General features: G+C 32.4%; 5 protein-coding genes across 23 annotated transcripts; 3 read left to right on the top strand and 2 right to left on the bottom strand.

Moving 5' to 3' along the window:
• Window positions 1-19: 19 nt before the first annotated feature.
• eIF3c (eukaryotic translation initiation factor 3 subunit C) lies at window positions 20-4,707 on the top strand. 2 transcript variants are annotated; one of them, XM_003701129.3, is made up of 12 exons: window positions 20-175; window positions 352-457; window positions 544-676; window positions 759-1,043; window positions 1,113-1,210; window positions 1,276-1,403; window positions 1,491-1,901; window positions 1,980-2,189; window positions 2,254-2,407; window positions 2,487-2,702; window positions 2,776-3,592; window positions 3,664-4,707. In XM_003701129.3, the coding sequence occupies exons 2-12, from the start codon at window positions 365-367 to the stop codon at window positions 3,795-3,797; spliced, it is 2,679 nt and encodes an 892-aa protein (XP_003701177.1). In that variant the 5' UTR covers window positions 20-175; window positions 352-364; the 3' UTR covers window positions 3,798-4,707. The 2 variants fall into 2 exon arrangements, with proteins under 2 accessions (XP_003701177.1, XP_076397321.1); XM_076541206.1 differs by having other exon boundaries at window positions 65-175; window positions 339-457.
• Vps33B (vacuolar protein sorting 33B) lies at window positions 3,805-6,383 on the bottom strand. 6 transcript variants are annotated; one of them, XM_012280560.2, is made up of 7 exons: window positions 6,242-6,380; window positions 5,922-6,132; window positions 5,627-5,850; window positions 5,045-5,551; window positions 4,737-4,967; window positions 4,354-4,679; window positions 3,805-4,273 (listed from the first exon to the last, which is right to left on the bottom strand). In XM_012280560.2, exons 2-7 carry the CDS (start codon window positions 6,077-6,079, stop codon window positions 4,010-4,012), a joined length of 1,710 nt encoding a protein of 569 aa, XP_012135950.1. In that variant the 5' UTR covers window positions 6,080-6,132; window positions 6,242-6,380; the 3' UTR covers window positions 3,805-4,009. The 6 variants fall into 6 exon arrangements, with proteins under 6 accessions (XP_012135950.1, XP_012135948.1, XP_012135946.1 ...); XM_012280558.2 differs by having other exon boundaries at window positions 4,354-4,967; window positions 5,922-6,096; window positions 6,242-6,383; XM_012280556.2 differs by having other exon boundaries at window positions 4,354-4,967.
• On the bottom strand, window positions 6,265-13,641 carry LOC100876074 (sorting nexin-30). 7 transcript variants are annotated; one of them, XR_013040926.1, is made up of 10 exons: window positions 13,395-13,641; window positions 13,078-13,233; window positions 12,898-13,008; window positions 12,642-12,806; window positions 12,373-12,568; window positions 12,017-12,291; window positions 11,577-11,939; window positions 6,750-6,904; window positions 6,598-6,677; window positions 6,265-6,522 (listed from the first exon to the last, which is right to left on the bottom strand). XR_013040926.1 is itself a non-coding variant. In XM_076541212.1 (8 exons), the coding sequence occupies exons 1-7, from the start codon at window positions 13,557-13,559 to the stop codon at window positions 11,580-11,582; spliced, it is 1,428 nt and encodes a 475-aa protein (XP_076397327.1). In that variant the 5' UTR covers window positions 13,560-13,641; the 3' UTR covers window positions 6,265-6,522; window positions 11,577-11,579. The 7 variants fall into 7 exon arrangements, 5 of the variants coding, with proteins under 5 accessions (XP_076397327.1, XP_076397326.1, XP_076397325.1 ...); XR_013040927.1 differs by lacking the exons at window positions 6,265-6,522; window positions 6,598-6,677; window positions 6,750-6,904 and adding exons at window positions 6,980-8,147; window positions 9,493-9,600; XM_076541212.1 differs by lacking the exons at window positions 6,598-6,677; window positions 6,750-6,904.
• Window positions 6,456-12,020, top strand: LOC100876122 (uncharacterized). The gene is made up of 10 exons (XM_003701208.3): window positions 6,456-6,617; window positions 7,010-7,128; window positions 7,240-7,485; window positions 7,558-7,679; window positions 7,759-9,141; window positions 9,217-9,426; window positions 9,502-9,611; window positions 9,703-9,917; window positions 9,998-10,254; window positions 10,317-12,020. The coding sequence occupies exons 1-10, from the start codon at window positions 6,456-6,458 to the stop codon at window positions 10,400-10,402; spliced, it is 2,910 nt and encodes a 969-aa protein (XP_003701256.1). The 3' UTR covers window positions 10,403-12,020.
• Window positions 13,642-14,871: 1,230 nt separating the features above from the next.
• On the top strand, window positions 14,872-25,651 carry Rfx (regulatory transcription factor Rfx). Of its 7 annotated transcripts, XR_013040925.1 has the most exons (18): window positions 14,873-15,150; window positions 17,190-17,506; window positions 17,759-17,951; window positions 18,230-18,274; window positions 18,604-18,709; window positions 18,772-18,871; window positions 18,954-19,109; window positions 19,402-19,533; window positions 19,792-19,973; window positions 20,050-20,520; window positions 20,612-20,733; window positions 20,801-20,898; window positions 20,966-21,121; window positions 21,202-21,404; window positions 21,477-21,630; window positions 21,718-21,769; window positions 21,854-22,093; window positions 23,863-25,651. XR_013040925.1 is itself a non-coding variant. In XM_012280579.2 (17 exons), the coding sequence occupies exons 1-17, from the start codon at window positions 15,141-15,143 to the stop codon at window positions 21,895-21,897; spliced, it is 2,529 nt and encodes an 842-aa protein (XP_012135969.1). In that variant the 5' UTR covers window positions 14,872-15,140; the 3' UTR covers window positions 21,898-25,651. The 7 variants fall into 7 exon arrangements, 6 of the variants coding, with proteins under 6 accessions (XP_012135969.1, XP_012135968.1, XP_076397324.1 ...); XM_012280579.2 differs by having other exon boundaries at window positions 14,872-15,150; window positions 17,771-17,951; window positions 21,854-25,651; XM_012280578.2 differs by having other exon boundaries at window positions 21,854-25,651.

Below are 25,651 nucleotides of genomic sequence, written 5' to 3'. Positions count from 1 at the left end.
TTATTATATTACAAATATAATGAACTATTATGATTTAGTTTTGGAACACTTCTTTATGGCGTATAGCATGTAGAACAATATATGCTAGCATGTATAGTATTTCTTCAGCCCTTGGCAGTCTAACCTGCAGTGTGCGTGCGTTTTAGAGGAGAAAAAACGATTACTTTGATAATCTGTAAGACTTGTAATATATATGTAAATTTGTATTTTTCGAATCATTTTTCGTTGGTAACATTTAATATATAATATAAAATCTTATTAATTAATATATTGTGCCATCTGTTCGAAACTCAAAACATATATCTTTACATTTGCATACATGATCACTTTCATTATAGTATTTTGTTGCAGTACCATTTGAAAAATGAGTCGGTTTTTTGCTACTGGATCAGACTCTGAGTCTGATACTGCCTCAGAAGAAGAACAGATTCAAAAAGCACCAACTGCAGCTTTCACGGTAAATATAAGATTCAACGTACTTCATATTTTTGTTATTTCATACAGTAAATGCACCAATGTGATGCAACAATTTTCTTTATGTAGTTCAGCGATGAAGAAGAAGAAACAAAAAGAGTTGTACGCTCTACAAAAGAAAAACGATATGAAGAAATTGCTAATCTGATCAAACTTATAAGGAACTATAAAAAGATTAAAGATATGAGTAGCATGCTTTCCAGTAAGTAACTGTAATATTTAATGATGTTAGTTGAAAAAAATGCCATACTTTATTAATAATAATCTTTGGCTTGCTGCTATAGGTTTTGAAGACTTGATGCGTGCTTATCAGAAGGCATTGCCTGTAATAGCAAAAGAAGAAGGTGGTCAGACACCTCGTTTTTATATCAGATGTTTAGTAGAAATGGAGGATTTCATCAATGAAGTATGGGAAGATCGTGAAGGACGTAAAAATATGTCAAAAAATAATTCAAAATCATTGACTTCTTTGCGTCAAAAACTTCGTAAATATAATAAAGACTTTGAGGAAGATATAGCCAAATTTAGAGAAAATCCAGATCAGGATGATGATGAAGAGGAAGAAAAACGTAAATGTCACTTAGAAACATTAAATATATAATTGTATGTAAATGTTAATAAATATCTTAAAATTTTAGCTGAAGAAATTGTACAATCTGAAGATGAGGATGATAGTGCAGTAGCTTTTAAGAAAGCTGGATCTGAAGCAAGTGAACCAGATATATCTAAATTTAAGGTTTGTATCATGTAATTCACTGTTATGTATATTATAAATTACATCTTTGTGCGCATATTTTACAGAAAAGTGTAGTTGACGGCGAAGATGGCAGCGAAAGCGAGTCCGATTGGGGCAGTTCTTCGGATAGCGAAAGCACTAGCAGCGAGGATGAAGGCCAATATCAAAATATACGTGAACGATTTATTAAAAGGTATGTATAATCATAAGTGATATAAACTGAGTAGAGACATTAACGGTAATTTGTATGTGTTAATGCGAAAAATCAATTTCTGAACAGAGCCGCGGATAAAGAAGACGAAGAAGATAAAGTAAAACGAAAGGAACAACGAAAGGAACGTAAAGAAAAAGAGAGGAAAAAGAAGAAAGACGAGGATGATGGAGAAGGCGAATGGGAAACGGTTAAAGGCGGAGTAGCTATTCCATCCGAGAAACCGAAAATGTTTGCAAAGGATGCTGAAATTAATGTAGCTGCTGTACTAAAAAAACTTTCGGAAATTATCGCAGCTCGCGGTAAAAAACGTACAGATAGACGGGAACAAATCGAATTATTGCATGAATTACAATCCATAGCCGACGCGCACAATCTTGGACCAGCTGTAGCAGTAAAGATTAAATTTTCCATTGTATCTTCTATTTTCGATTACAATCCTAAAGTATCAGACGCGATGAAGCCCGAGTATTGGTCAAAGTTCGTATACATTTAAAATTTTTCAAATATAAACTTCGTTCCTAGTTTACAAATAAATAAATTAATTACACGATGCAGGATATTAGAACGTATAATGGAAATGCTTTATATGCTTTTGAGCACTAAAGATATGATAATTGCTGAAGTCATTTCCGAGGAAACTGAGGAATATGAAACTCCCCCGTATAAAATACACGGATGTGTGTTAACTTTAGTAGAACGATTGGATGAAGAATTTACGAAGTTACTAAAAGAATGTGATCCACACAGTAATGAATATGTTGAAAGGTACATTTAAAAATATATAAGTAATGAATATATGATTAAAATATTATTTATAACTGCTTTTTAGATTGAAAGATGAGAAACAAGTATCTGCTATAATAGACAAAGTTCAAGAGTATTTAGAAGGGCAAGGAACTGTTTCAGAACTTTGCCGCGTATACCTGCGTAAAATTGAACATTTATATTATAAATTTGATCCTAACGTTCTTAAACAGAAAGAGGTAAGAAGCATATTATTATTAAAATCTTCTGTAAGCATGAAAATATAAAAATAAGTAACTTATTCCTTTTTATTTTTAGGGAGAGCTTCCGCCAGATGTTGTAACGTCTGTACAGGTTATGGAAAAACTGTGTAAATACGTTTATGCGCACGATGGGACAGATAGACTTCGAACTCGTGCGATTCTTTCCCACATTTATCATCATGCTCTTCACGATAATTGGTTTCAAGCGCGTGATTTAATTTTAATGTCTCATTTACAGGAGACTATTCAGCATTCCGATCCAGCTACGCAAGTGTGTACTTCTCTGATACAAATAATGCATTTGTTTCATTTGCCTATATTTTTCTAAATATTTCCTCTTACAGATTTTGTATAACAGAACTATTGCTCACTTGGGCTTATGTGCATTCCGTCACGCAAATATTAAAGACGCGCACAATTGTTTGGTTGATTTAATGGTAACCGGCAAAGTAAAAGAACTTTTGGCACAGGGGCTTCTTCCGCAAAGACAGCACGAACGTAGCAAAGAACAAGAAAAAATTGAGAAACAACGACAAATGCCATTTCACATGCACATAAACTTGGAACTTCTTGAATGTGTTTATTTAGTTTCTGCAATGCTCATTGAAATTCCATATATGGCTGCACACGAGTTCGACGCAAGAAGAAGAATGATTTCAAAAACTTTTTATCAACAGTTAAGATCCAGCGAGCGTCAATCGCTAGTTGGTCCCCCGGAATCTATGCGTGAACACGTTGTGGCAGCGGCAAAAGCAATGCGTAATGGAAATTGGTTAGCTTGCAATAACTTTATTATCAACGAAAAGATGAACGCCAAAGTTTGGGACCTCTTTTACCAAGCGGATAAAGTTCGTGATATGCTTACGAGATTAATTAAAGAAGAAGCACTAAGAACATATCTGTTTACGTATTCGCACGTCTACGATTCAATTTCAATGCCAAAATTAGCAGAAATGTTTCAACTGAAACGACCGGTTGTTCATTCCATTATCAGTAAAATGATTATCAATGAGGAGTTAATGGCATCTTTAGACGATCCAACAGAAACTGTTGTAATGCATCGTAGTGAACCAAGCCGCTTGCAATCCTTAGCGTTACAGCTTACCGACAAAGTTAACAACTTTGTCGATTCCAACGAACGTATTTTCGAAATGAAACAAGGTAATTGATATGAATCTTAAATAATGTTTGTATAAATTTCCATGTTACTAATATTATGTTTTATGATGTAGGAAATTTCTTTTCAAGAGGAAATCAAGGAAACTTCCGAGATAGACAAAATTATAATCGACAAGGACAAGATTGGGGTCGTCAAAGACGCGATCGTGACAGAGATCGTAATCGGGAAGAGAATCGAAATTATTAAATTAGAATCAAATATTAAATGTTATTTATTTGGGTGTTTAACATTGGATTATTATTGCGCCGTGTATGCACTCGTGTAAATAACATTGAGAATAACAGTATAAAAAAGTAACTGTATATTGTTTCAGTGTATTGTTGAAACAACCATACTTCCACAGTTGTGGTTTTTTACATATAAAATATTCTATTTATCATACAAGGTTTTTAAAACATTTAAATTTCTTGTACCTTTTCAAGCATTTTATTACCGGTTATTATACTATCAGACGCAAGAACAAGTCGAATACCAGTTGACTTTTCTATGAATCTACACGCTGTTATTTCAGCGTAAGTAATACCGCCTATGATGCATATTACCACCATTTTTGGTAACAATGAACCACGTTGACCGTTTATAACACAATTCGATAAATTTGCTAATTCTTCAAGATTCTTTGGATCCTTTTCTTGATTTACAATTGCATTTAATACTTGAGCCTGTAAAAATACAGTTCTCGTCGTTAAATACAGTCTCGTTAAAATATTACTGAATCAAAAGAACTAAAGACGATACTAACAATTAAAGGTATATAAGCGTTATTGAATACATAACTAGGGCACGATCGACTTTGCTGTTCTGCCTGTTTTGAAGTACTTGGAAAAAGCTTTAGTTTCTGTGCGTTGTTGTTCCATTCACTGGTCCAATTTGGTAATTTGTGGAAAATATTTTCTGCTCTGTACCTTAGTAAACCTATACTTTGTAATTTATAAAATAACGGCGTATGCCTGTAACCATGCGCGTGAAGATGAACTTTTTGAATAGAGTGTAATTCATTCTGTGTAATACCGTCACTCACGATAGACAGTAAACATAATAAACGTAAAGTTCTCAATGGATGATCGTCTGAAAAATAAATCGACTTAAAAATGAATCTTGACATAACAAAATAGTAATTCATACCTATATATCTTTCGATGTAATTGAAACATTCTTTTCTTTCTCTACATTCAAGTATACATTTTTCTATTTTCTGTAGTGTTTGAAAATCAGAACCTAACGTATCCGCGATAAGTTGGCAAGCAGAAATATGAAAAGCAAGATGACGCGTTAAATCTCTAGTTTTCTGTAATTTTGTCGATACGTATTTTTCCATTTCAGACAACTTCATCGTTTGTATCGCGTCTTGTTCAGCTAATATATAACATCAAAAATATTAGAGATTTATTATAATCGTATTAATAAAAAAAATTATATGTAAATAAGTATACATTTTAAAGATTTGGCTTTTCCATGTAAAATTGGAAAAACATCACTGCATGGTGTGTCTCTTACTTCTCTATAAATCTGATCTTTATCTGGGTCTAATTTGGTTTGAGATTTTCCCAGGATACCTACTCCAACATTTATGTCTATCACTTCGTGTAATAATCCAACGTATGTTACTGGAGTTAAAAGTGACGTAGCAAAATCATAATTTCTATCCATTAAAATTAAAGTTCCTATTTCATTTTCTATGTTTGATGAACCCAAACATTGTTTCATAGATTCCATAATTTTGAGTAATTGTTGACTGTATTTCCCAATTGAAACTGTGAGCTTAGGTGCACCAACTATAAGTTGCAGTGACCACAAACAACGCGCTAATGCTGGTAGTAAAGTAGTATCTTTGTGATAATAAAGATCAATGAACATAGCATTTTCTAGAGATAAGATGTTTCCATCTAATCTTATGAATTCCCAGCACAATGTTTGCAATGTAACTAATCCAGACAAGCCTAAAACAATTTTGCTGTATTACAGATTATAACAATTACTATTGTTGCATTTAATAATAAAAATAAAATAATCACCCTCTTCTTCAATTATTGAACCAAGAACGGTCGGTACAAATGGTGTGACTAGGATATGATGATTTGGCTGTAATCGTGGTCTCATATTTAGTGAAATTTCTGATTGTATTTGATCTAATACTCTCTTACAAGCAATTAGATCACTTGAAACTAGAAATATATGTTGAGAATTTGTAAGTTTTAAGCCTTGTTCCATTTTATAAATTTTTTCAACTCCATAGCGTCTAAATAAAGAATAATAATTAATGTTTATTTCAAAATATTATTTTTTAAACAATAGTTAAAAGACAATTACTTAAGAATAGAAACTCCTATAAAACTATCCAAGATTTTCATAAGTTTCTGTTCTATCACCAGATCTTTTGTTCCAGGAATTGCATCCAATATCTCAACGAATTTTCGTTGGCTAATTTGTTGCAATACGTTTAATCTATCATCCAACGTGATATCCATCTTTTTAGCGTTTAGAGCTTTAAAAATCAACTAAATATTTGATAACTGATTATCTATTTTTAAAAGTTAATATGTAATATTTACAAATAAATATCGAAGTTTTGTAATATTTAAATATATATTTTTTATTAACTGACATAAGTTTTACGAGAAGGTAAATACCGTGTATGTATATAATTTCGGCGTTTCATTTATCCATCCATATTTATTTAGATTGTAGGTTTTCCCTTGCAAACCTCTTATGAGATTGTAAGTACGAGTTAACTGATACACCCATATGACAAAGTTTCATAAATCAGAGTGGATCGCGTTTGAGTTTGAGTTTGAGTTTGCTCATTCAATGCTCACGCGTATCTTTCCGTAGGGTTATTTAAAAATGGCGGACGCATCGTCTTCCGATACTACCTCAGATTGTTGCAATGAATGGTTCTCTGATATTACTTCTGAAAAATCGGAGTACATTATAGTGGGCCAGAAACCGTGCCTCTCTCATCGTCGGAGTAAAAAACATTTCTTACAGAAGCTATTTTTAAGAGAGGTAGGCTTGCTTAACCTTCAACCTACCGAAGTATTAATAAAATTGACGGATCGTAAATACCTGTCAAAATTGATATTTAATTCGAGAAAACAACTTAGTATATTTACAAAAAGAAATTGAATTGTTACTTACTGACGTATATTCATTATTATAACATCTATCACATTAAACTTCTATTGATTGCAAGAAAAAATGTGCTTTTGTTCTTGCTCATGAAGTTTATTTTATTATTTTCTTCTTTTTGTTACAGTTTAATTTGTTAATAGTAGTTGCATGATGTCTAGGAGCTTGAAATGAAATTATACAATATCAAAGCATGATGGAAAAATTAGAACTTGTACATTAAAAATAAAGAAAAATAGTAACATTGCAAAAAAAATTAATTTTTATAGATCAGAGGTTGTTTACAAGCGCACAATTATGCTTCAGAAGAAAGACTGTTTGCTACTGTACCTTCGTGGCGACATTTACCACTTCTACACGTAATCCCAAAGTCAGCATTAGAAGCAGGGTATGTTTAAAATTTATGTATATATATATATATTTCAAAGCAACTAAAGACAAACATTAAAAATTATTTGTGAAATGCATATTATACTAACAGTAATAATTGTTTTTGAAGACACATTGTAATGGGATTGACACAGTGTGGTCAGTTTTTACTTACATATACATACACTATGGATGTGAGTGGCAATACTTCCTTATATAAATATTTGTTACATTGGTGGGCTTTTACTCCGAACCATGTTGCACGTAAGGTTGCAGAAGTCACTCTTTTTGGCAACTACACTATCTACAGAGAACTGAGTATAGTTATATCTCAATGGCCAATGGAACGAAGTAAATTAGTAATACATGGTCTTTGGTAAGTTTTAATTAGATTATTTTGCTTATAAAATACTTTACAATTAATCAATGATAAATAAACAATTTTTAGTACAAACTGGTTACACCTTCAACCTACAGATAGAGCATATTTAACAATAACTACAGTACCTTCTCTTGAAAATTGTAAAGATTGCTTGAAGGTTGCAGCATCTTACGAAGAAGAGGGTGAAGGTAACATAATATTATAAGTATAAAGTGTGCAATAAAACCATACAACAACAAAAAATATATTTGTTCTATGTTTTTATAGAATTAGCAGCAAATTGGGACGGTTGTGTACGGTGTAACTGTCTTCAACATGGGCTTACTGTTCATACTACTTATGAAGTAATTTCCCCATATCCTAGGTTTCGAGCTACTGTCTGTTTGAATTATTGGAATCATGTAGTAGTTAACACAGGAAACTTTTTACATGTACTCAGGGTAGACTTGGACATTCCAAAATCCAAAAACCAGAAGACTTGTGATAAACAGGACACTGTCATTGCTGATACAGTGCCATTAGACATGAGTGATGTAGAAGAATTGGATTATACAAAGGGGGTAGAACGTTACGAAAGTTCCGATGAAAAAGTAGGTACACCCGAGTGCGCGGTCGACCAATCCCCGAAATGTGAATCAAGTATCGAACATGAGTATCTAGAAGAACCAATTAAATTATATGATAAGTTAAATCGTGATTCATTAAATACCTCAATCATTAATCAAAGCGATTGTGTCTGTGATATAAATAAGTCTGCCGATGCTATAAGTGTTAAATCATGCGAGTGTTTGGATGCTAGTGAATGTAAATGTCGAAATGCGAGTCCGGTTTCTCGAACCGAACAGCAAGCAATATCGGTTAGGGATAAAATTTTACAAGATTTTTGCGAGGACATGTCTCAAGAACTCAATATAGGTAGTGACCTAATTACTTTAGTGAAACATCCGTCGTGTTCACCACGGTCTACGCCGCAAAGACTTCCTTCTGATCTCAAAGCGATAACGTGGTCTTCGCCAATTCTTACACCACCTTCGGATATTTTGAAAACCCGAAATTCAGAGTCTAGTCATAAAAGTATCCGCACCCAGCGTTCGAGTTCTCCGCAACCTGGTGTTTCAGAAGATAATAACATAACTTCTGTCAACTCTCCTCTTCATTCGGTCTCCATGAGTCCTTCGTCTTCGTGTTCATCGCGTTTGATGTCACCGCCTGTATCACGTTCTTTTCGACATCCGAGTCCTCGAAAACGATCAAATTTACATTCTCCTCCGCCTATCGTGAATTCAACGCAATCAAGAACAAGACCTACGCATAAACTTATCCTCGAAGCGGAAAAAGCATACGAATTTACTGACGAAGCACAGGAAACATGCGAAAAGCTTAGTTCATTTAGGAAACGAAGACTTGCCGACAAAAAGTACGAGTTTTGCGATGAAACCGAAGATGCGGAAAACATAGTTCCTTTCAAACATATACGGGATCAGTTTAAACATCGCGGCTGTTCAATACATCAGATACCATCGTCTCCGACGATGTCGCCTGCGCTACCAAATGGCAAAAAACATTGGGTGGATTCCGATCAAAGCGAAACCGATGATTTCAATATCAATCAAGACATTAGTGGACCCAATGATTTAACCGTCGATTCAGGTATATTTATTACGAATATAAAAGATACATTGAGTCCTTGAATTTAATTGATGATGTTATTTTAATTTTTTATAGCTGAAAAAAATGTGTTACGCCCATTAAATCAAAATCAACTACCTAATGGCGGCATTAGCAGAGAACGTTCTAATAAACACTCTTTCAATTCGTCCCCGTTAGTTCCGAAAATAAACTTACAATATCCTACTATCAAATGTACTGCACATTTTAAAAGAAGTTACATAGAACTTGACGATGAAATGATATCGGTTATTACGGACGTTGAAGGTATACTTTGATTAAATATGCTATTCTAATTAAAATAATTCAAACAAAAGGCGTAAATATACATACATTTTACAGACGAAGAAACAGGGGGGTATGTAAGTTATCAGTGTGTGCTTCCTATGCATGTTCATGGATCTGGATATGTCCAAATGCAAATGATCAGCAACAGTAAAGCTGAAAAATTGGTAATACGTTTATAATCTGCAAATTTTTAGGATTAAACAATTTATTCATCGAACAAATTTTGATAACAATCATCGTATAACAATTTTTCAGATAGTACCTTGCGTATCAATAAATCAATTAAGTTTCGATATAGAAACGTTTTCTCATCATATTGCCGATTGGATATGCATGAGATTTAAAAAAAGGTATTGGCATTGCAGTGACTACGACATCGAAATAATAGATGTATGTGCACTGAGCGGTGATATTATTTGTTTATTAATTATGAAGATTCAAGCTAGTGAAATTAATAGTCAAACTCAATGGTTCGTATAATGATTTATATTAAAAAATCTTTTATTATATTTTGGACGATTATTTTAATGCATAATATATATATATATAGTTCACAAGAAAGGAAGCAGTACGAAGTAGGATGTAAATTTACGTGGAATATAGATACCAGCCAGTATAGAATAACGGACGTATTACCAATGGAGGAAGTGAAACCAGAATCATGGAAACCAAACTGTATGAACGTTCCAAACTTTCGTAGTCCTTTATGGAACCCAACTCGACGTTTAGCGCCCAAATTAAGAGAAAAAATACAACAACCTTATGCGCATACAGTACGATTTTTACATAATGAAATGACTCTAGCAGGTGAGCATTTTAAGCAAAACATTATTAACATTAATGATGGTAACATACAATAAATGTTTCAGGCGAATCTATAACTAGACTGTACGATTTGGATAATTTAGTAGAATTTTACATAACACCAATGCCAAATTACCCTTCGATCGAATGAAATAATTGTCGGATTAGTGATATGCCGAAAACAATAATTTATTTATTGTTACAAATCTAAGAATTTCATAAAGATAGCGCGTATAATGTAATAAATGTATTGGAAACATACCCCATACATAGTCCGCGGTAACTATTTCGAAAATTGTTAGGTTCAAACGTAAACAACAGCAAATGTAACGCGTTGCGTAAGTTTTAGTTGTGCTTTTTTCGTAAGACTACCCTATAAGTCGACAGTTAAGTACTGCTGTGTGAATTGTCCGAAACTTAACGATATAGATTAAGGGTACTGAATAACAATACAACGAATATTACAAGCATTTGCTTGAATTTGTAAATTATATTCTAGAACTATACACTGACTATCTATATTATAAGTAACTTTGGTAATAACCACATATAGGTAACTAAGAACTGATTGTCAGTGAATGTATTATATGTGGTAAAAAGTAAGGCAAAAGAAGAATAGTGAAATTTAGTATTTGGTCCCAAAATAACTAGCGATTCAAAAGAAAATATATTTAAAAATCTTAATTAAAGTTTTGTGGGTTTCACGGCCCGTTTGCAGTTAATACTGTTTGAGGTTTACATGTATGAGTCGTGTACAGTAGAAAGTACCTTTTAGCAAGCATCTAGCTTTATCAGGAATCGACTAACGCGCCGATATTAACGTGTGCCGAAAAATGCAGTTTACTTAAAGCAATATTTTCCTACTGAACATAATTTATAAAAAGCCTCAAACAGTATTAACGTAAAATTTTAATTATAAATTCTCTATGCCGAAAATTTTCCTAGCTATATTTATAAGATTGAACATGTTAATTTAAGTTTTCGTGTTACTTCATGACCTTATTGTATTATAAAGCCATTTTATCATAAAATTTTTATATCTGAAAACTATAAATACATATACATATAAATGTATAACATGTACGACTAACAAATGCATCTGTAATTTATGTAAGTATCAAGAGAATTTTCAAGAATAAGCATTTAAGGCTTGAGAGATAATGTTATTTAATTGCTGAAGCGGTGACGATGAAGCTGGTAAGATCAATTTCTTAATTACAATAAAATCTTTGTTATTACCGGCAAACGACTTTGTTTTTATCTTTGTAAATGCATAAGATACTTATTTTTTTAGTACGTTTAAGTAACAAAACGGGAGTTCTTACGATTCAAATTGGTATCTTGATCGATGATCCTACATTAACATCGGATCCTATTCCATCTAACTTTAAACCGGCCAAAGTTTCTTCCCATGCATTCATACATTGCTGGTAATGTCGGATTTGTCGATCTGCCATCAAGATTAACATATTTTTCAAATCCATTTGTTTCTCTACGTTCCATCTTTGTAAATCGCTGCGCAAATTTTCATTGGCACATTCTACGCGATCTTGTAATAATTCCGCTTGCTTTGCTAATCGTGGAATTGCTTGTCCCAATCTTTCTAATTTTTCATCGCGGGATTCTGCTTTCCATAGCGATCCGCCCCAATTCTGCGTTGAAATATTTCCACTTACAATACCCATTAGCTGCACAAACATTTAATATTATAAATTAATGTATATACCGATACTACCGAAATTTAAAGAATAAAGTATATGTATACCTGATCTTTTTCTAATTTTTTTTTCGCGAGATCTTCAATTGTCATTTCGTACTCGATTTGCATCGAATCGCGTCGAGATAGAGCACCTTTAACTGCGTCTATGTACGAAATATATTCGCGTTCTTCGTTTGGAACATTTTCTAGAAGTTTTTGATGAGCCACCGCATTACATTCTATTGCTTTGGCAATTGCTAATAAGATTGGAGCTAATTCTGGTTCAGAAGTTGCCCATAAAGTGAATATCGGATGTAACTGATGTAATTCAACTAAATAATCTAATAGAGTATACATGATATTTAATTAGTTTATCATAGTTTTGAATAACACAAAATTAAAAAATTCATTATTTATTGTACCTTGCCTATCTTTTTGTATACGATGATTTATTTTATCTATGGTTGCTAATTTTTCGCTAAGAGCTATACAATATTCCCGAATTTGCTCAAACTCAAAGTGACGTTGTTTCATAGTATAAGTGCTTGCGATATTTTGTAATGAATCTGTCATTTTTACAAGGACATTTCCACGATTTTTACGATGTATAAGAAATTCCTATAAAGAAGAAAAACATAGAAATAAAACATCTAAAAATATACAAAATAGAGATATAATAAGCTATGTTTACCGCAGGTTTAGAAGTCAAAAAAATGTGTAAATTTTTGTCACAGCTGAGAATGGGATGATTAACAACTCTGTTTAGAAATATATGTAATAATTTCATGCGTGCTACAATAAATTCTTTGGAATAACGATCTAACTGTGCAAGTAGTGTATGTTTTCCAGGCATTGGCTGTAACAAAAGAATTAATATATAAAATATCGTTTTAAAGTTTATAAACAGTAATATTATTAACAAGATTTTGAAACATGTAAAGGCTCACTGGTATGATATGTGTTGGATACGAATCTACTAATTTTTGTCGTAGCCATATAAAATCATTATATCTCCTCCTAACAATATATTCTCCTTCTTCAAATTCTGGTCGTGTAGACTAAAATGATATGAAATTATTATTGTTAATTAAATGCTGATGTTTATGTATAAATAAAATTGCACTTACTTTTGTTGTTATACGAAAAGTAATATAAGTTTCAAGAGTCTCAAGATGCTTCTGAGGATTATCTACTTTCACTTGTAGGTCTCGGGAATCTGCCTGAAAATCTGATATCTCTTGTTCTGGTAGAGTAGAGAAACTACCAACAGAAGGAGATGCTATCTAAAAATTTAACCGCATATTCAATAGAATATACTCGGTATAAAATATATTTCAACGCGTTAATAATTGTCCATTTAGAAAATGATTAAAACTTTGTTTAATTCTAATCTCTATATTGTAGCTAAGACGGCTGTCAAAAATGTCTCAGGTTATATACTTACCACGGAACCTTCGACAGACGTACTACAGTTTGACAGAAAATCCGTATCACGGCTTTCTTGTTTTATAACACCGCCAACTGCCATTGTGCTTACTTCTAAAATTGCCGAATCTTCCGTATTGCTTTCACCTAATTTTTCTACCTCGGTTTCTGACGAAGTCATCATCTTTAAGCCGCTTTAAACTGTCAAGCAACAGAGCTTCAGCGACACTGCGTCACAGTCAGTCACGATGCGCAGCATTACTAAAAGAACGATACGCACATTGATCATGTTTAAAAAAATGATCATAATTTTTTACGGACTGTATTTAATTATATTTTAAGTATTTCTAATGCTATTTTTAATCATAAGTGAACATTATAATTTGCCCGCCTTTCCTCATTAGAACTTTTCAATAAAAATCGGTACGTTATTCTTTATAATTGAAACGCTCTAATTCGATTTTCGTTTGTCTTGAAACATAGTGACAAAAGTTTATGACATCTCGGAGTAAAAAGCAAATATTTTTCGCCCGTAGAAACCGTATCTCCGGGATACATTCGATACTTTTTTCCCGCGATCAAAAATTCGAAACTTTTGCATCGATTTCTTAAAAAAATGGACTGGCCAGAAGACGACGAATACGTTTCTGTTTTTTCCAAAAGATACCCTATAATGATGGCCGAAGACTCTTCAATGCCTATTATTTATTATCGTCCACAAAATTCATTATTCAGTAAGTTCATCTTTTTTTTTTTATAAATGATTAATTAATTTATAATTTCTCGATAATTTTGAATAACGCGCCAAATCCACTGATTTCAATAAATTGGCGATACGTTAGGATGAATTAGAAATTTTTACTCGTCGAGCATTTAAATTATGTACATTAGGTGAAAATCAACAAGTGAGCAAAACAATTATTTATTAGTATATATAAATGTCATAATGCAGTGGACCGGCACTATGTTTAATCTGCGCATTAATACGTGATTGCGCATGCATGGTAAAATAGTACCATATAGCGTATTGTATATTTGTCACTTATAAAATACTAATTGTTTTTAAAAGGAGAAATTCAGAATTAAAACTTATCTAAATAAATGTTGAAAATTCCAGTGAAATTGTTTAGAATAAATCGAATGACACGCGCGAGTGCAATCAAAGGCATATTAATATTTTAATAATTTTAGCGCTAAATTAATTGATATTTATTATAAAGGAGGATAAAAAAACAAGGATGAAATTGTGTGCATTACAATTTTTATGTAAATACTAATTCTGATTTTTTTTTTCGAAGTACGATCTCGAATATATGTATATAGATCTCGTATTAAGAACAGAAAAAAATTTCGCCAAATAATAGAGAAAATTAAACATGGTGATTATGTGGTAATAATTGATATTTTCAAGAAGTACGAATTAAATTATACAGAGTGTTTATATGTTATACGGTTATGGTACCCTTGTAAATGAAAATTAGATACGCTACTGATCCGTGACGCGGGCAGTAGTGATGCCGTAGTCAAGGAGACCGTAGTAGCAGACAACCAACACTCCGACCTGCCGTCGACAACAAAATATACAGGTTTGTCGGAGTGTACTGCTCCGCTTTTCCGCTTCTACGGTGCCTTGGTCATCCGCGTGGTTTCCTGGGTGACAAGGACGGGTGTTTCTTGATCGAGAAAAGGCCGGTTGAAATCTGTGGGGGGATACGTTCGGTCGCGTAAGTGCGCCCGGGCGTCGCGTTGAAAGCACACGCCATTCATGAAGACAGGTGAGTAAAAATGAAACGTACAAACCGCGCTTTCCTCCCATTATAATTACGATCATTATAATTCGTGCTTTCATGATTTCATAAACGCAGCCGCAGACGTAACAACTAAATTCAACATCTTGACGCCTTATCAATTTAGCGATATTAATTTTATCGTTCGCAATATGTATTTGTTCAGTGACAGTTGGCATAGTACAATTATTGATAGTTATAAACTGAACAATTCAAGGAATTCCAAGTATACATATTAAAAAAGTTTATAGCCAAGTTAAAGGATATCATACTTGTTCATGCGGTAGCATAAGCTTCAGAATACAAAAGCTATTTTAAAAATTATACTATACTCTTAGTTAATTGTTAGTTTACTCATATAGAAAGGCAATATTTTCTTATTACTAAATCAATATTTGATATTAATATTTCAAATTGTTTCCCATAATATTCTATATTTTTTAGTATGCCAATTTGTCTTTCGGCATTCCTATTGTTATCAAACAATAATTTCTTTCCTTATTACTTCGATGGAAGGAAACCATAGCAGATTTCTTGCTTTATATGTTCCCCTGTTGCATCATGCTTTGGTGATTTTATTGTGTACTTCAACCTGGGGGGCATCTAATATTCTAAGGCCCCTATAGATTTTAATTAAGTCAGACTTATCAATTCCATCAATGTATTTCTTGAAGCATGAAAGAAGAAGTACAGCTGTACGACAATCGGTTTTTAATTATTTAATAATGGTTAGTAATATATTACATTATTTATTATTTTTATTTTATTATAAATTTCATGCTACAATAAATTGTTAACTGTATACAAATTTTATCTTTGTCGTTTCTTTACAATTTTATGCTTTTGATATATACTTTATTTTTTTACATCTGTTTCATAAAAATTAATATTATAGAAGTCCAGCAAAGTATGTGCCGCAAAGGTTTAAAAATAGATGGTAAAAGGATGGAGGGCAAGCATTGTAAAATAACAGATAAGGTGTGCAGAACAGTTTCAAGCATCAGTCATGCATAACAGTGGCCAGGTGTTCATTTGGTATCCTTCTTAGTATAATAATCTTTTATAGAATAATATTTTGTCCAGAAAAAGAGGATATTTGTATGAAATATTTTCAAATTTTGAGTACCTTGTAGTTGAGTACCTTATTCCTCAATTTATGACTCTATAATAAATTAAAATGTGTTAACCAATTGTAATATGAGAACAGTATTTCCAGAAAAAATTATAGTGCATTTCTTGTTAACAAACTTGATGCATTTTATGAATCTTTCAATGAATTATAAAATTTATTTCTATTAGTAGAAGAGGAAATTTAATTCTCTCTAATTGCACTTATGATCTGACCATTTCTACTGATACTTTCAATCCCCTTGACAAGAGCTTTGTGTCCAGTCACGCGTACATTGCATTTTAGCCACCACCCCTCTCCCTTTCGTTTTCTTCCCTTTGAAACATTGTTTGGTACCTGCTACCCCACAGGTACAGGGTGTACCAACACATCATGCTGTATGTTCGTTAAAACGACAATGACGTGTTTCATTCGTATTGGAAAGCTCTTCGGGGCTTCACTTTGATCTGTAGATTATTGAATGCTGCACACCTGCGAGAAATTACGTAGACGATCCTTCTTATATGTAGGTTAGGGTGTTTGTTAATATGTTGGTGCGTCCAATAGCCAAGTGGCGGGCGTCGACGTTCAAACATGTTTCTTTTCATTTACGAATTTGCGTGACACGTACTATTACATTGAATATGGTAAAAATGATTTATTATATATTTATTAAAACGATTGCGCACTTAGATTTATTATTACAACATGTAACATGTTCCTACAGACTATGCACATAAGATTTTTTGTTTATTTAATTGTTTTTGTTTTATTTGTGACTTTTTATAATGATTTCTGATGATTATATTTCATAGTATATTTAAGTGTACAAAAAGAATTAACAGGGGTCATTTGTGCGTCGAGCCTGTTGGAAAACATTATTGATATTTGTTCCATTTGTATTGGTATACGTCTACAGATTCTTCCCTTCACAAACGGGGAGGCAGCAGTGGCGGTAATACAGTAGGAGTAGAGAGAGGTGAAGGAGTGATTGCCATGACTACGACAGGAGCTCAGTATGCCCTCGCAGCATCCACCAGAGCTAATAACAGTGGGGGTAGCTCTACATCAGTGGGGGTGGAACCAAAGCCAAGCGTCGTTGTAGTGACTACTTCTAGCTCCAGTGGTAGTGGCAGTGGCGGCGCAGCACAGAGTCAATCAACAAGGGGGCAACAGCTTATCACTGTTGTTACTAGTCCTGATCCTTCTAGTCCAACTAATTTACAGCCTCTACAGGTTTGTTTATTTGTATATCATGGCAATTAATTTTTTATCTGTAACAGGATTTTTTCCTTCTAAAGATTATATATTGATTTTGTAGTATTCAAGAGTATTATATTTTTATATTCCATGATACATCTATATTAAAGATATCATTGCATACATTAATTAAATGTGATAGCTTGTTAGATACAATTGTTTTTATTTGTATTATTTAGAAAGTTGCAGTTGATCATGAGAACACGCATACTATAAATAATAATGTAGTTATTCGTTCAGGATCCACTTGAAACAGCTGCAGATTCTTCCAACGGCTCAACAGGTACTGCAGCGCATGTTACAGCACAAGTAGTAGTAAATACTACTCATTCAGGACAGCACACCCTCGTCGATTCTGACGCCGCGTCTACATCGGCTGGCACTATCGTCACCGGTTCACCACATTTTATAACAGTAACAGGTGTGTATTAGATAAGTTAGCTTCATTTTTACTTTTTTCATCCGTCTTGAAATCGTCGGTTACAATTTTGCAAACGTTTAACAAACATTTGAGAAATCAGTTTTACGCGTATAGAGAAAATTACGATAATAAGTCGTTATAAGACTTTTTATGAGTCGCTAATGTTAGGGGTGAGTATCAGGATCAGTTTGAAAAATTATAGTGTTTGAGTAGAGATTTGGCCCTTTCCATGCTGCTGAAAAACATGCACCTCTGTTCTGCTACTCTGACTACACTAGGCACCAGTGATTCACCATCCTACGCGTCCCTCACAACGGCAGTAGGTGAGGGCAGAACATGATCAGCATGCATTATTCTTTTTTATTATTTACATGCAGACTACCTGCAGAAGTGCAAATATATTATTTGATATTCTATAGTGATTGATTTCGCATGTATCAATATATTTTGTTATTTATACAAATAAAGATATAAATATTAATGTAGATTTTATTTTAAAAACGCAAATGTTTATTTAAATATACCTTTTTCTTTCTAGCAATTATTTGACAAGACATATTCTGCAATATGTAAATGTTGTGTGCATTTTGTGAAGCTTTAATCATGTAAAATCATTCGTGATAAACTAGTTAAAATGCATTATTTGTTTCAGTGGCAGGAGAACCAGAGGCAGTGGGGTCAGAATCAGTATCTCATCCTACCTATGTTCAGTATGTTGAAGGGGATGGCTCCACGTATATACCGACAAATGGACAGATGTAAGGAAAGAATTACTATGATTAGTTGCAATAGAGAATTAAACAACTTGCATATTTCATAGGACATATCCTGTATACGCCGTTGGAGAAGCAGGTGCAATGTATACTCCTGCTTCGAGCCAGTACTATACTCCAGCAACTACACCAGTAACGTATGCACAGGTAATTTACACTAAATTTTATTTCGTTTCAGCGAACGCTTACTGTGTATAATATTACTATCAATAATCGTGTGTATATTTAGGTTACTGGTCAAGGTTCAAATTCTACTACTGGGCAATTATTATCTCAGGGCAATGGCACGTATTTAATTCAACAAAGCGTCGTAGATGGAGATCCCACTACACATGCATTAATATCTGCAGCTGCTGCACGTGCCAGTCCACAAACAGAAAATGCGGTAAGATGGAAATGCATGTGTAGACATTAATTGCTTTTATTTTTCTTTTTGTTTTGAAGTGAATCATTAGAAATTATTGTATAAATATGGATTGTTGTTTCTTCAGGCATGGAAATTCTGCATGGTTGTAAAAGGGTGAAAGTTTTTAATATGATAATATCGATTTGATATATTCTTTTAAAAGTAGCTTAAATAACGTTTATTACTTAACATATAAAAAGGTATAAGAAATAATGTACTGTATTGTAAATTGGGATTTAATATACTATTGGTACCTTGGATTGTTTGATAGGAAACTGTGGTTAGCGGGGGTGGAGGGGCATACTTGATCAGCGGTAATTCAGGGGGTACTACTGTCACCGTGGAAGATGCTGCAGCAGCAGCAGCAAACATGACGCATGCCACTAGAGTTTCACAAGCCACAGTAAGCTGATATATAATCCTTATTTGTAGGTTTTGTCAGGTACTAATTTGTTACAGCATGTTCGACTAATTATTGCTTTTTATGAATGCTTTGTACAAGTTTAAAAATATTCTATTCAGTAATATAACATAAAACAGATTTTTCTTAATATAAATGTTGCGAATGTTGCAAGTAATTAGCCTTTTATTGTAAAAATATTCAGTACTGTATTTAATATTTTATTTACAAAGTTGATGATAATTTTCATTGTATAATTAGGTTCATTGGTTGCTCGAAAATTACGAAACAGCAGATGGTGTTTCTCTTCCAAGATCGACTCTTTACAATCACTATTTACGTCATTGTTCTGAAAATAAATTGGATCCTGTAAACGCTGCAAGTTTTGGAAAATTAATACGTTCTGTGTTTTTGGGTTTAAGAACTAGACGATTAGGCACGAGGTAAATGTGTTTCTTTAATCGTTTAACACATTTTGTATTGTTCTTCAACTGATCGAAGTTACATGACTTGTTGTAGAGGAAATTCCAAGTATCATTACTATGGAATTCGAGTAAAGCCTAGTTCTCCTTTGGTGATGTTGAATGAGGATGGAACACCTCGTCAACAACAAAATGCAAATTCACAAACAAAACGATTCAAATTTGTGAATCAAAAACAGGATGCTACATATGAAAATAATACACATTCGAACACAAATATTTCTTCGAACACATCACCGCCGCAGTATCATCAGTATCTTGGAGAAGCGAGTGGTACTATCCCAGAGTTTCCCGAAATAATAGTCGGGCATGGTTCGTCACTTCCAGAGGATTGTACGTTAGAAGACATCGACACTTTTCGTAGTATATACAGGGAACACTGCGAAGCCTTTTTAGATGCTGTACTCAACTTTGAATTTGCTACTGTAGAAAGCCTTTGGAGAGAATTTTGGCGTAGTCAAGACAATAATAATGGCGACGAATGCGAGGAAGAAAAGTACTTATCAAAGTAAGATTTTTATGTCAAATTTTATTATATATTTTATTTATATTATAACGTGGACAACACGATTTCAATAATAATTTTGTTATATAATTAGGACTAAACTATATCAAATATGTAAATGTTCGGAAGTTCAAGATTTCATTAGAAAAGTTGATTATACATTTTATCAAAATCTGGTTGAGGTATTAATGCCTAACGTGCTACGACCTATTCCAAGTAAGTTACTTTTTATTTCCTACGGAATTCCAATGTTGTTGTACTAATTAATTTCTTGGCATGTTAGGTTCATTAACGCAGTCAATTAGAAATTTTGCAAAAGGATTAGAATCATGGTTGACATCGGCTATGGCCGATTGTCCAGAGGAAATGACTCAGATAAAGGTGATCATTCAAACATTGTGAATTTCACTTTTCCAAGATATTTTTAACAATAAAATGTTATTTTTAGTTGACTGCGGTATCTGCATTTGCTCAGACATTAAGGCGTTATACATCATTGAATCACCTTGCTCAAGCTGCACGCGCAGTGCTTCAAAATTCTAGTCAAATAAATCAAATGTTAGCAGATTTAAACCGTGTTGATTTTCATAATGTACAAGAACAGGTATTGTATTAATAAAGTGATATTTTTTATGTAATCCCAACCTTAATTGTATATAAACTATATGTACATATTTTTTACAGGCTTCGTGGGTATGTCAATGCGATTATGCAATGGTTCAACGTTTGGAAGCAGATTTTAAAGTGACCCTGCAACAACAAAACTCGTTAGAAGATTGGGCAATCTGGTTAAAGAGCGTCGTAACGCAAGTTCTTAAACCTTTCGAAGAGAAACCAACATTTGCTAAAGCTGCACGTCAATTTTTGCTCAAATGGTCATTTTACAGGTAATTATAGTTAACGTATAAAAGCTATGATTAGTTCAGTATTATTTTTTTTTTACATCTTTTATTCGACAGTTCCATGGTCATTCGCGATTTGACTTTAAGAAGCGCAGCTAGTTTCGGATCTTTTCATCTTATTCGATTATTATACGACGAATACATGTTTTATTTGATCGAGCATCAAGTAGCAGTTGCTACAGGAACGACTCCAATAGCTGTAATGGGAGATGTGCGTATTTTTATTAGATACTACAAAATAATAAAGTTCGTTATGATTCAGTGTTTTCACTGCTGTTTGCATTGTTTTCTTTTTCAGAAAAGTCAAAATTGTTCTTTAGTTAGTGCGTTTGGTGCAACTTCTAACGGAGGTGAGTTGTATATTTTTATTCGTTTTCAGCAATTGTTATCGATTCACGTGAAATTTACAGTTTTGAAATTACCGTTTTTTTCAGACACATCTAATACATGTCAACCAAAGCGTATGAAATTAAGCTAACTGCGTGCCTACATCTTTTAGTTTGGAAGAAAGCCAGTAGCACCTGATAACGAAACGTTAGCACAAGAGCATGCAGGCCTATTGACACACTAGTCCCATAAATTATAATTTTATATAAGATGAAATCTTATTGTACTATGACTTAACAAAGAAGATTTTTGCATAACACCCAGGATGTATACAATCTATAATCTAAGTAAGTTTGTGTGATATAATATGTAGGAACATGTACTGCAATCTTGATTCGTACGAACATATGATTCAAGTATAAGGTATCGCTGGCACGATGTTTAGTACGTTAATGTATTGTCTAGTCGAAACATCTTTGAAATATGTATGGGACCATGAATTTGTCATGCCCTTATAGTATTCAGTATTAAAAGTTTGCTCGACTGAATTTCTTCTGGTTTCTAAATTTCATGGATATAGCATTTCACATACTTTCAAATACTTTTCTTAAATAAAAAGCAATGAATTAAAAAATTTGTTAACAAATTCTTTATGCTATGAAATAGCTAGATATGGATCAATTTTAGTAGCAGATTAACAAGAATATAGTCGAGCGAGCTTGAAATAGTAAATATTAATTTGTGCAAAAGAAAATAGTCTGAGATCGAACATTTTTGATAAGGGGAAATTATTATTCCCGCATTTGTATCGACGAATTCTATTTTGCACAAATACTCGAATAACATTTTACCAAATCCGCCCGTCGACGGTATTGTCAAAAAAAAAGTAACTATTCCTACTGGAGCAGATGCAAATTAGATTACTATAATTATATAATCTTACGAGTTTTAAATATTTCCAACATTCATATTTTTTAACACGATTTATTAAGTGTACATCGAGCTATGTAAAAGTTTTGTTGTAAACCATCTGTTACACTTTACATATATTCTTTCAGTATTTTTAAACGAATAGTACAAAACAGCGGTGAAAAAACTATGAACGAAATGATATAATAATGTAGTCGTTTTAATTTACTGATAGAATATACGTCATGGTTCTTACATTGAATGTATGTACATAATGCAAATGGTGTGACAGATAAAAATGCACAGTTGTTGAAGTTTAAAGAAAAAAGAAATGAAAAAAATTGCGAACTATAACAATAGAAGTTACGAGTGTCTTCAAACATGTATTGCATTTAATTTTAATACATTTAGTATAAAAAGTAGTATTAGTAACATGGTTCATAACTGCAGACACTCAAGTAATTCTTCTGTATATAGTACTAAATCTAAGTGTGCATTGTGAATATCACGTTATACATATATACATATATATATTTTTTGTTATGTACATATTAATTTGCAAAGGTATGTATGTCCAGAACGTTTACGCTGTTTCACACATTGAGAACATACGTAATTTTTGTCGTTTGTGTACTTGTGTTTAAATTTTATTGTGTTCACAAAGTATTTAGTAATCTATTATTATTATTATTATTAAATTTAGTTAAATGTTTTGTAGTCATTTCTTGAAAGTCAAAACATTGCACTGGATGTTGAATGGTGAATTAATGCAATCGGTAGACAAATATAACAATTATTTATAATGTAATACCAAAAGACTTATATTACGCTAATATAATGTTTGTTTTTTTTTTCTATAAATATTTGAATGTATGTTTTGAAAAAGTGAATATGATCTGTTGTATAGTATAGGTTTATTAAAATTTTACGTTGTCTCTACACGATGATACAACATTATGTTTTGTTTCAAGTAAACATTTTATGTTTCTAAATTTTCCATATTTTTACAGTCATAGCTTTTATACTTACATCGTATTTACACATTTGATTCAAGTGCTTGATAACACGAATGAACATACACATCATATCCTTCTAAACAAGTACAAAATTTCAATGAAATTGACATGTACTATTTGAAATATTTTTCCAGTAATTCGCTTATTATGATTATTATTTAATAAACAATATGCTTTTTCATTTCTTACAGAGGGATCGTTAAAAAGCCTGCATTTAAGAAAAGTTACATTAACGTGATATTTTATGTTTTCAAAAATGCAATGTACACGCGTATGTACAGTTAGTGCTGATATTAACGATAATTGCGATTAAATATTTTATGAAACGAAAATATCAAAACATTCTGATCCAGAATTTTTAAATATTGCCTGCGAGTTCATTCAAGTACAGAATTAATGTCGCCAGTGTATTTTTGATTGTAAAGCACCGCTGTGTAATCCATCTATTAAGCTTTGCGAATGCACACTACGTAATTTAGGAGAAATTGAAGTTTAATACGTAAGAATATAGAAATTATCCGATCATACGAGAAAATTTCAAGCCTGAATGTATCTCGCGATGCAAAAAATGAGTAAATGTCTCAACCCATTGTAAAATGCTGCTCCTATTCAACATTGAATTGGATGACGCAAATTCCTATGAACAAACTAAATGTTTGGTAAAACTTGGTGCCTTTTATTTCATACAAGAAAGAAACGAACATTTTTTTACTGTACCTTGATTATACAAAGAATCGAGGCCAAACGACCAAAATGAATTAAACAAATAGTTATACTCTTCCTTTAGGGCTTCTTCGTAAAACTATTTTAATTTTGATAACTTTTTACTTTAAGAAGCTAGTAAGTTTTCTTAAAGTCGAAACAGACGAATATCAAATGGAAGTTTGATATAATATGTACGTGCTATACTTTGTAAAAATATTACATTGAGATCATATTGCTTCTTTTCTATGTATGCAAGTGATTCTGTACATGAAAATTTCTTCCAAATTCACATTGCTAATGATCATACTAAAGGGTACTAAATGCTGGTCAAATTTATTACATTGCGATATTCGCAAGTAGTTTTAACAAAAGATAGGATATACGTTTATTTATTATATAAAACTATAATATACTAGTCAAATTTCATAGATTTAAGTCGAGAAACAGGGATTGAGTATCACACAGTACGTTGATTAGTGGTTGCGCATGTATTATTTGTGCATGTGAACAGGATAGACTATTTCTATAACTATAATGAGCTTATACGTGTAAAAACTATTGATACCTATGTGTACTTAGTGTAAGAATGGCTTTTTAAGAACTTTCATTTTTTTTTTTTCTTGCAAATGAGATCTCGTGCAACGTTGGCAAGTATAATTGAATATAGAAATGCATACTAATGTAACGTATTATCAGAACAAAATATTTAAAAATCAAAATAAAAAAGAGGTGTCCTATTATTATAACAATGAAGTAATTTGATTAAGTGTTTGTATGCAATTCTATATTCATTGATATTTGTTTTTACTTTGTACTCTTAGGTAGGATCGCTGTTTGTAAGTTTCACGTAATTATTACAAGGTGCAAGAAATTGTAGTCTTGTTGTTGATGATAAAAAGATCAAACTTACCATGGTTTCCTATGTTGCGATAGAAGACGGCCTTAAAATATTTCCAATTGTAAGACAGAAAAAAAGATTTACTATGTTGTTAAAGGTGGACACTGATAACGAACGAAACAAAAAAATTAAGAGATACTCTTGAAAGAGGAAAAGTAAAAGTATCATCGTTTCCCTTGTATCTTAAAGAAAATATTTTGATACCTCCAGATTTGCACAAATCGAGTGTCATTCATTACTGCTTAAATAAGATTATTTTTACTGAATGCAGCTCAAAACGAAAACAACTTATATAAATTATGTGAGGCATAAAAAGCTCTAAAAACTGTGTGAATGTGCGAATTACGAAAAAATAATAAATATATGTTTAAAACTTG

Source organism: Megachile rotundata, chromosome 16 (assembly GCF_050947335.1).
Source record: "Megachile rotundata isolate GNS110a chromosome 16, iyMegRotu1, whole genome shotgun sequence".
Classification (NCBI taxonomy): domain Eukaryota; kingdom Metazoa; phylum Arthropoda; class Insecta; order Hymenoptera; family Megachilidae; genus Megachile; species Megachile rotundata.
Note: the sequence above shows the minus strand (reverse complement) of the source record. Positions and strands in the feature narration are given on the sequence as shown.

Bases quoted from the DNA above. Each gene is read 5' to 3' on its own strand.
- eIF3c (XM_003701129.3), top strand. From the start codon at position 365: ATGAGTCGGTTTTTTGCTACTGGATCAGACTCTGAGTCTGATACTGCC. The intron at 1,404-1,490 runs GTATGTATAATC...ATTTCTGAACAG, and splicing joins CGTGAACGATTTATTAAAAG to AGCCGCGGATAAAGAAGACG. The intron at 2,703-2,775 runs GTGTGTACTTCT...TTCCTCTTACAG, and splicing joins ATTCCGATCCAGCTACGCAA to ATTTTGTATAACAGAACTAT.
- Vps33B (XM_012280558.2), bottom strand. From the start codon at position 6,079: ATGGATATCACGTTGGATGATAGATTAAACGTATTGCAACAAATTAGC. The intron at 5,851-5,921 runs GTAATTGTCTTT...TTCTTTATTTAG, and splicing joins ATAGGAGTTTCTATTCTTAA to ACGCTATGGAGTTGAAAAAA. The intron at 4,968-5,044 runs GTATACTTATTT...GTTATATATTAG, and splicing joins AAAAGCCAAATCTTTAAAAT to CTGAACAAGACGCGATACAA.
- LOC100876122 (XM_003701208.3), top strand. From the start codon at position 6,456: ATGGCGGACGCATCGTCTTCCGATACTACCTCAGATTGTTGCAATGAA. The intron at 9,427-9,501 runs GTATACTTTGAT...TACATTTTACAG, and splicing joins GGTTATTACGGACGTTGAAG to ACGAAGAAACAGGGGGGTAT. The intron at 9,612-9,702 runs GTAATACGTTTA...ACAATTTTTCAG, and splicing joins ACAGTAAAGCTGAAAAATTG to ATAGTACCTTGCGTATCAAT.
- LOC100876074 (XM_076541212.1), bottom strand. From the start codon at position 13,559: ATGATGACTTCGTCAGAAACCGAGGTAGAAAAATTAGGTGAAAGCAAT. The intron at 13,234-13,394 runs GTAAGTATATAA...TTAAATTTTTAG, and splicing joins CGTCTGTCGAAGGTTCCGTG to ATAGCATCTCCTTCTGTTGG. The intron at 12,807-12,897 runs GTGAGCCTTTAC...CTTTTGTTACAG, and splicing joins ATCCAACACATATCATACCA to CCAATGCCTGGAAAACATAC.
- Rfx (XM_012280578.2), top strand. The intron at 19,110-19,401 runs GTAAGATGGAAA...ATTGTTTGATAG, and splicing joins GTCCACAAACAGAAAATGCG to GAAACTGTGGTTAGCGGGGG. The intron at 20,521-20,611 runs GTAAGATTTTTA...TTATATAATTAG, and splicing joins GAAGAAAAGTACTTATCAAA to GACTAAACTATATCAAATAT.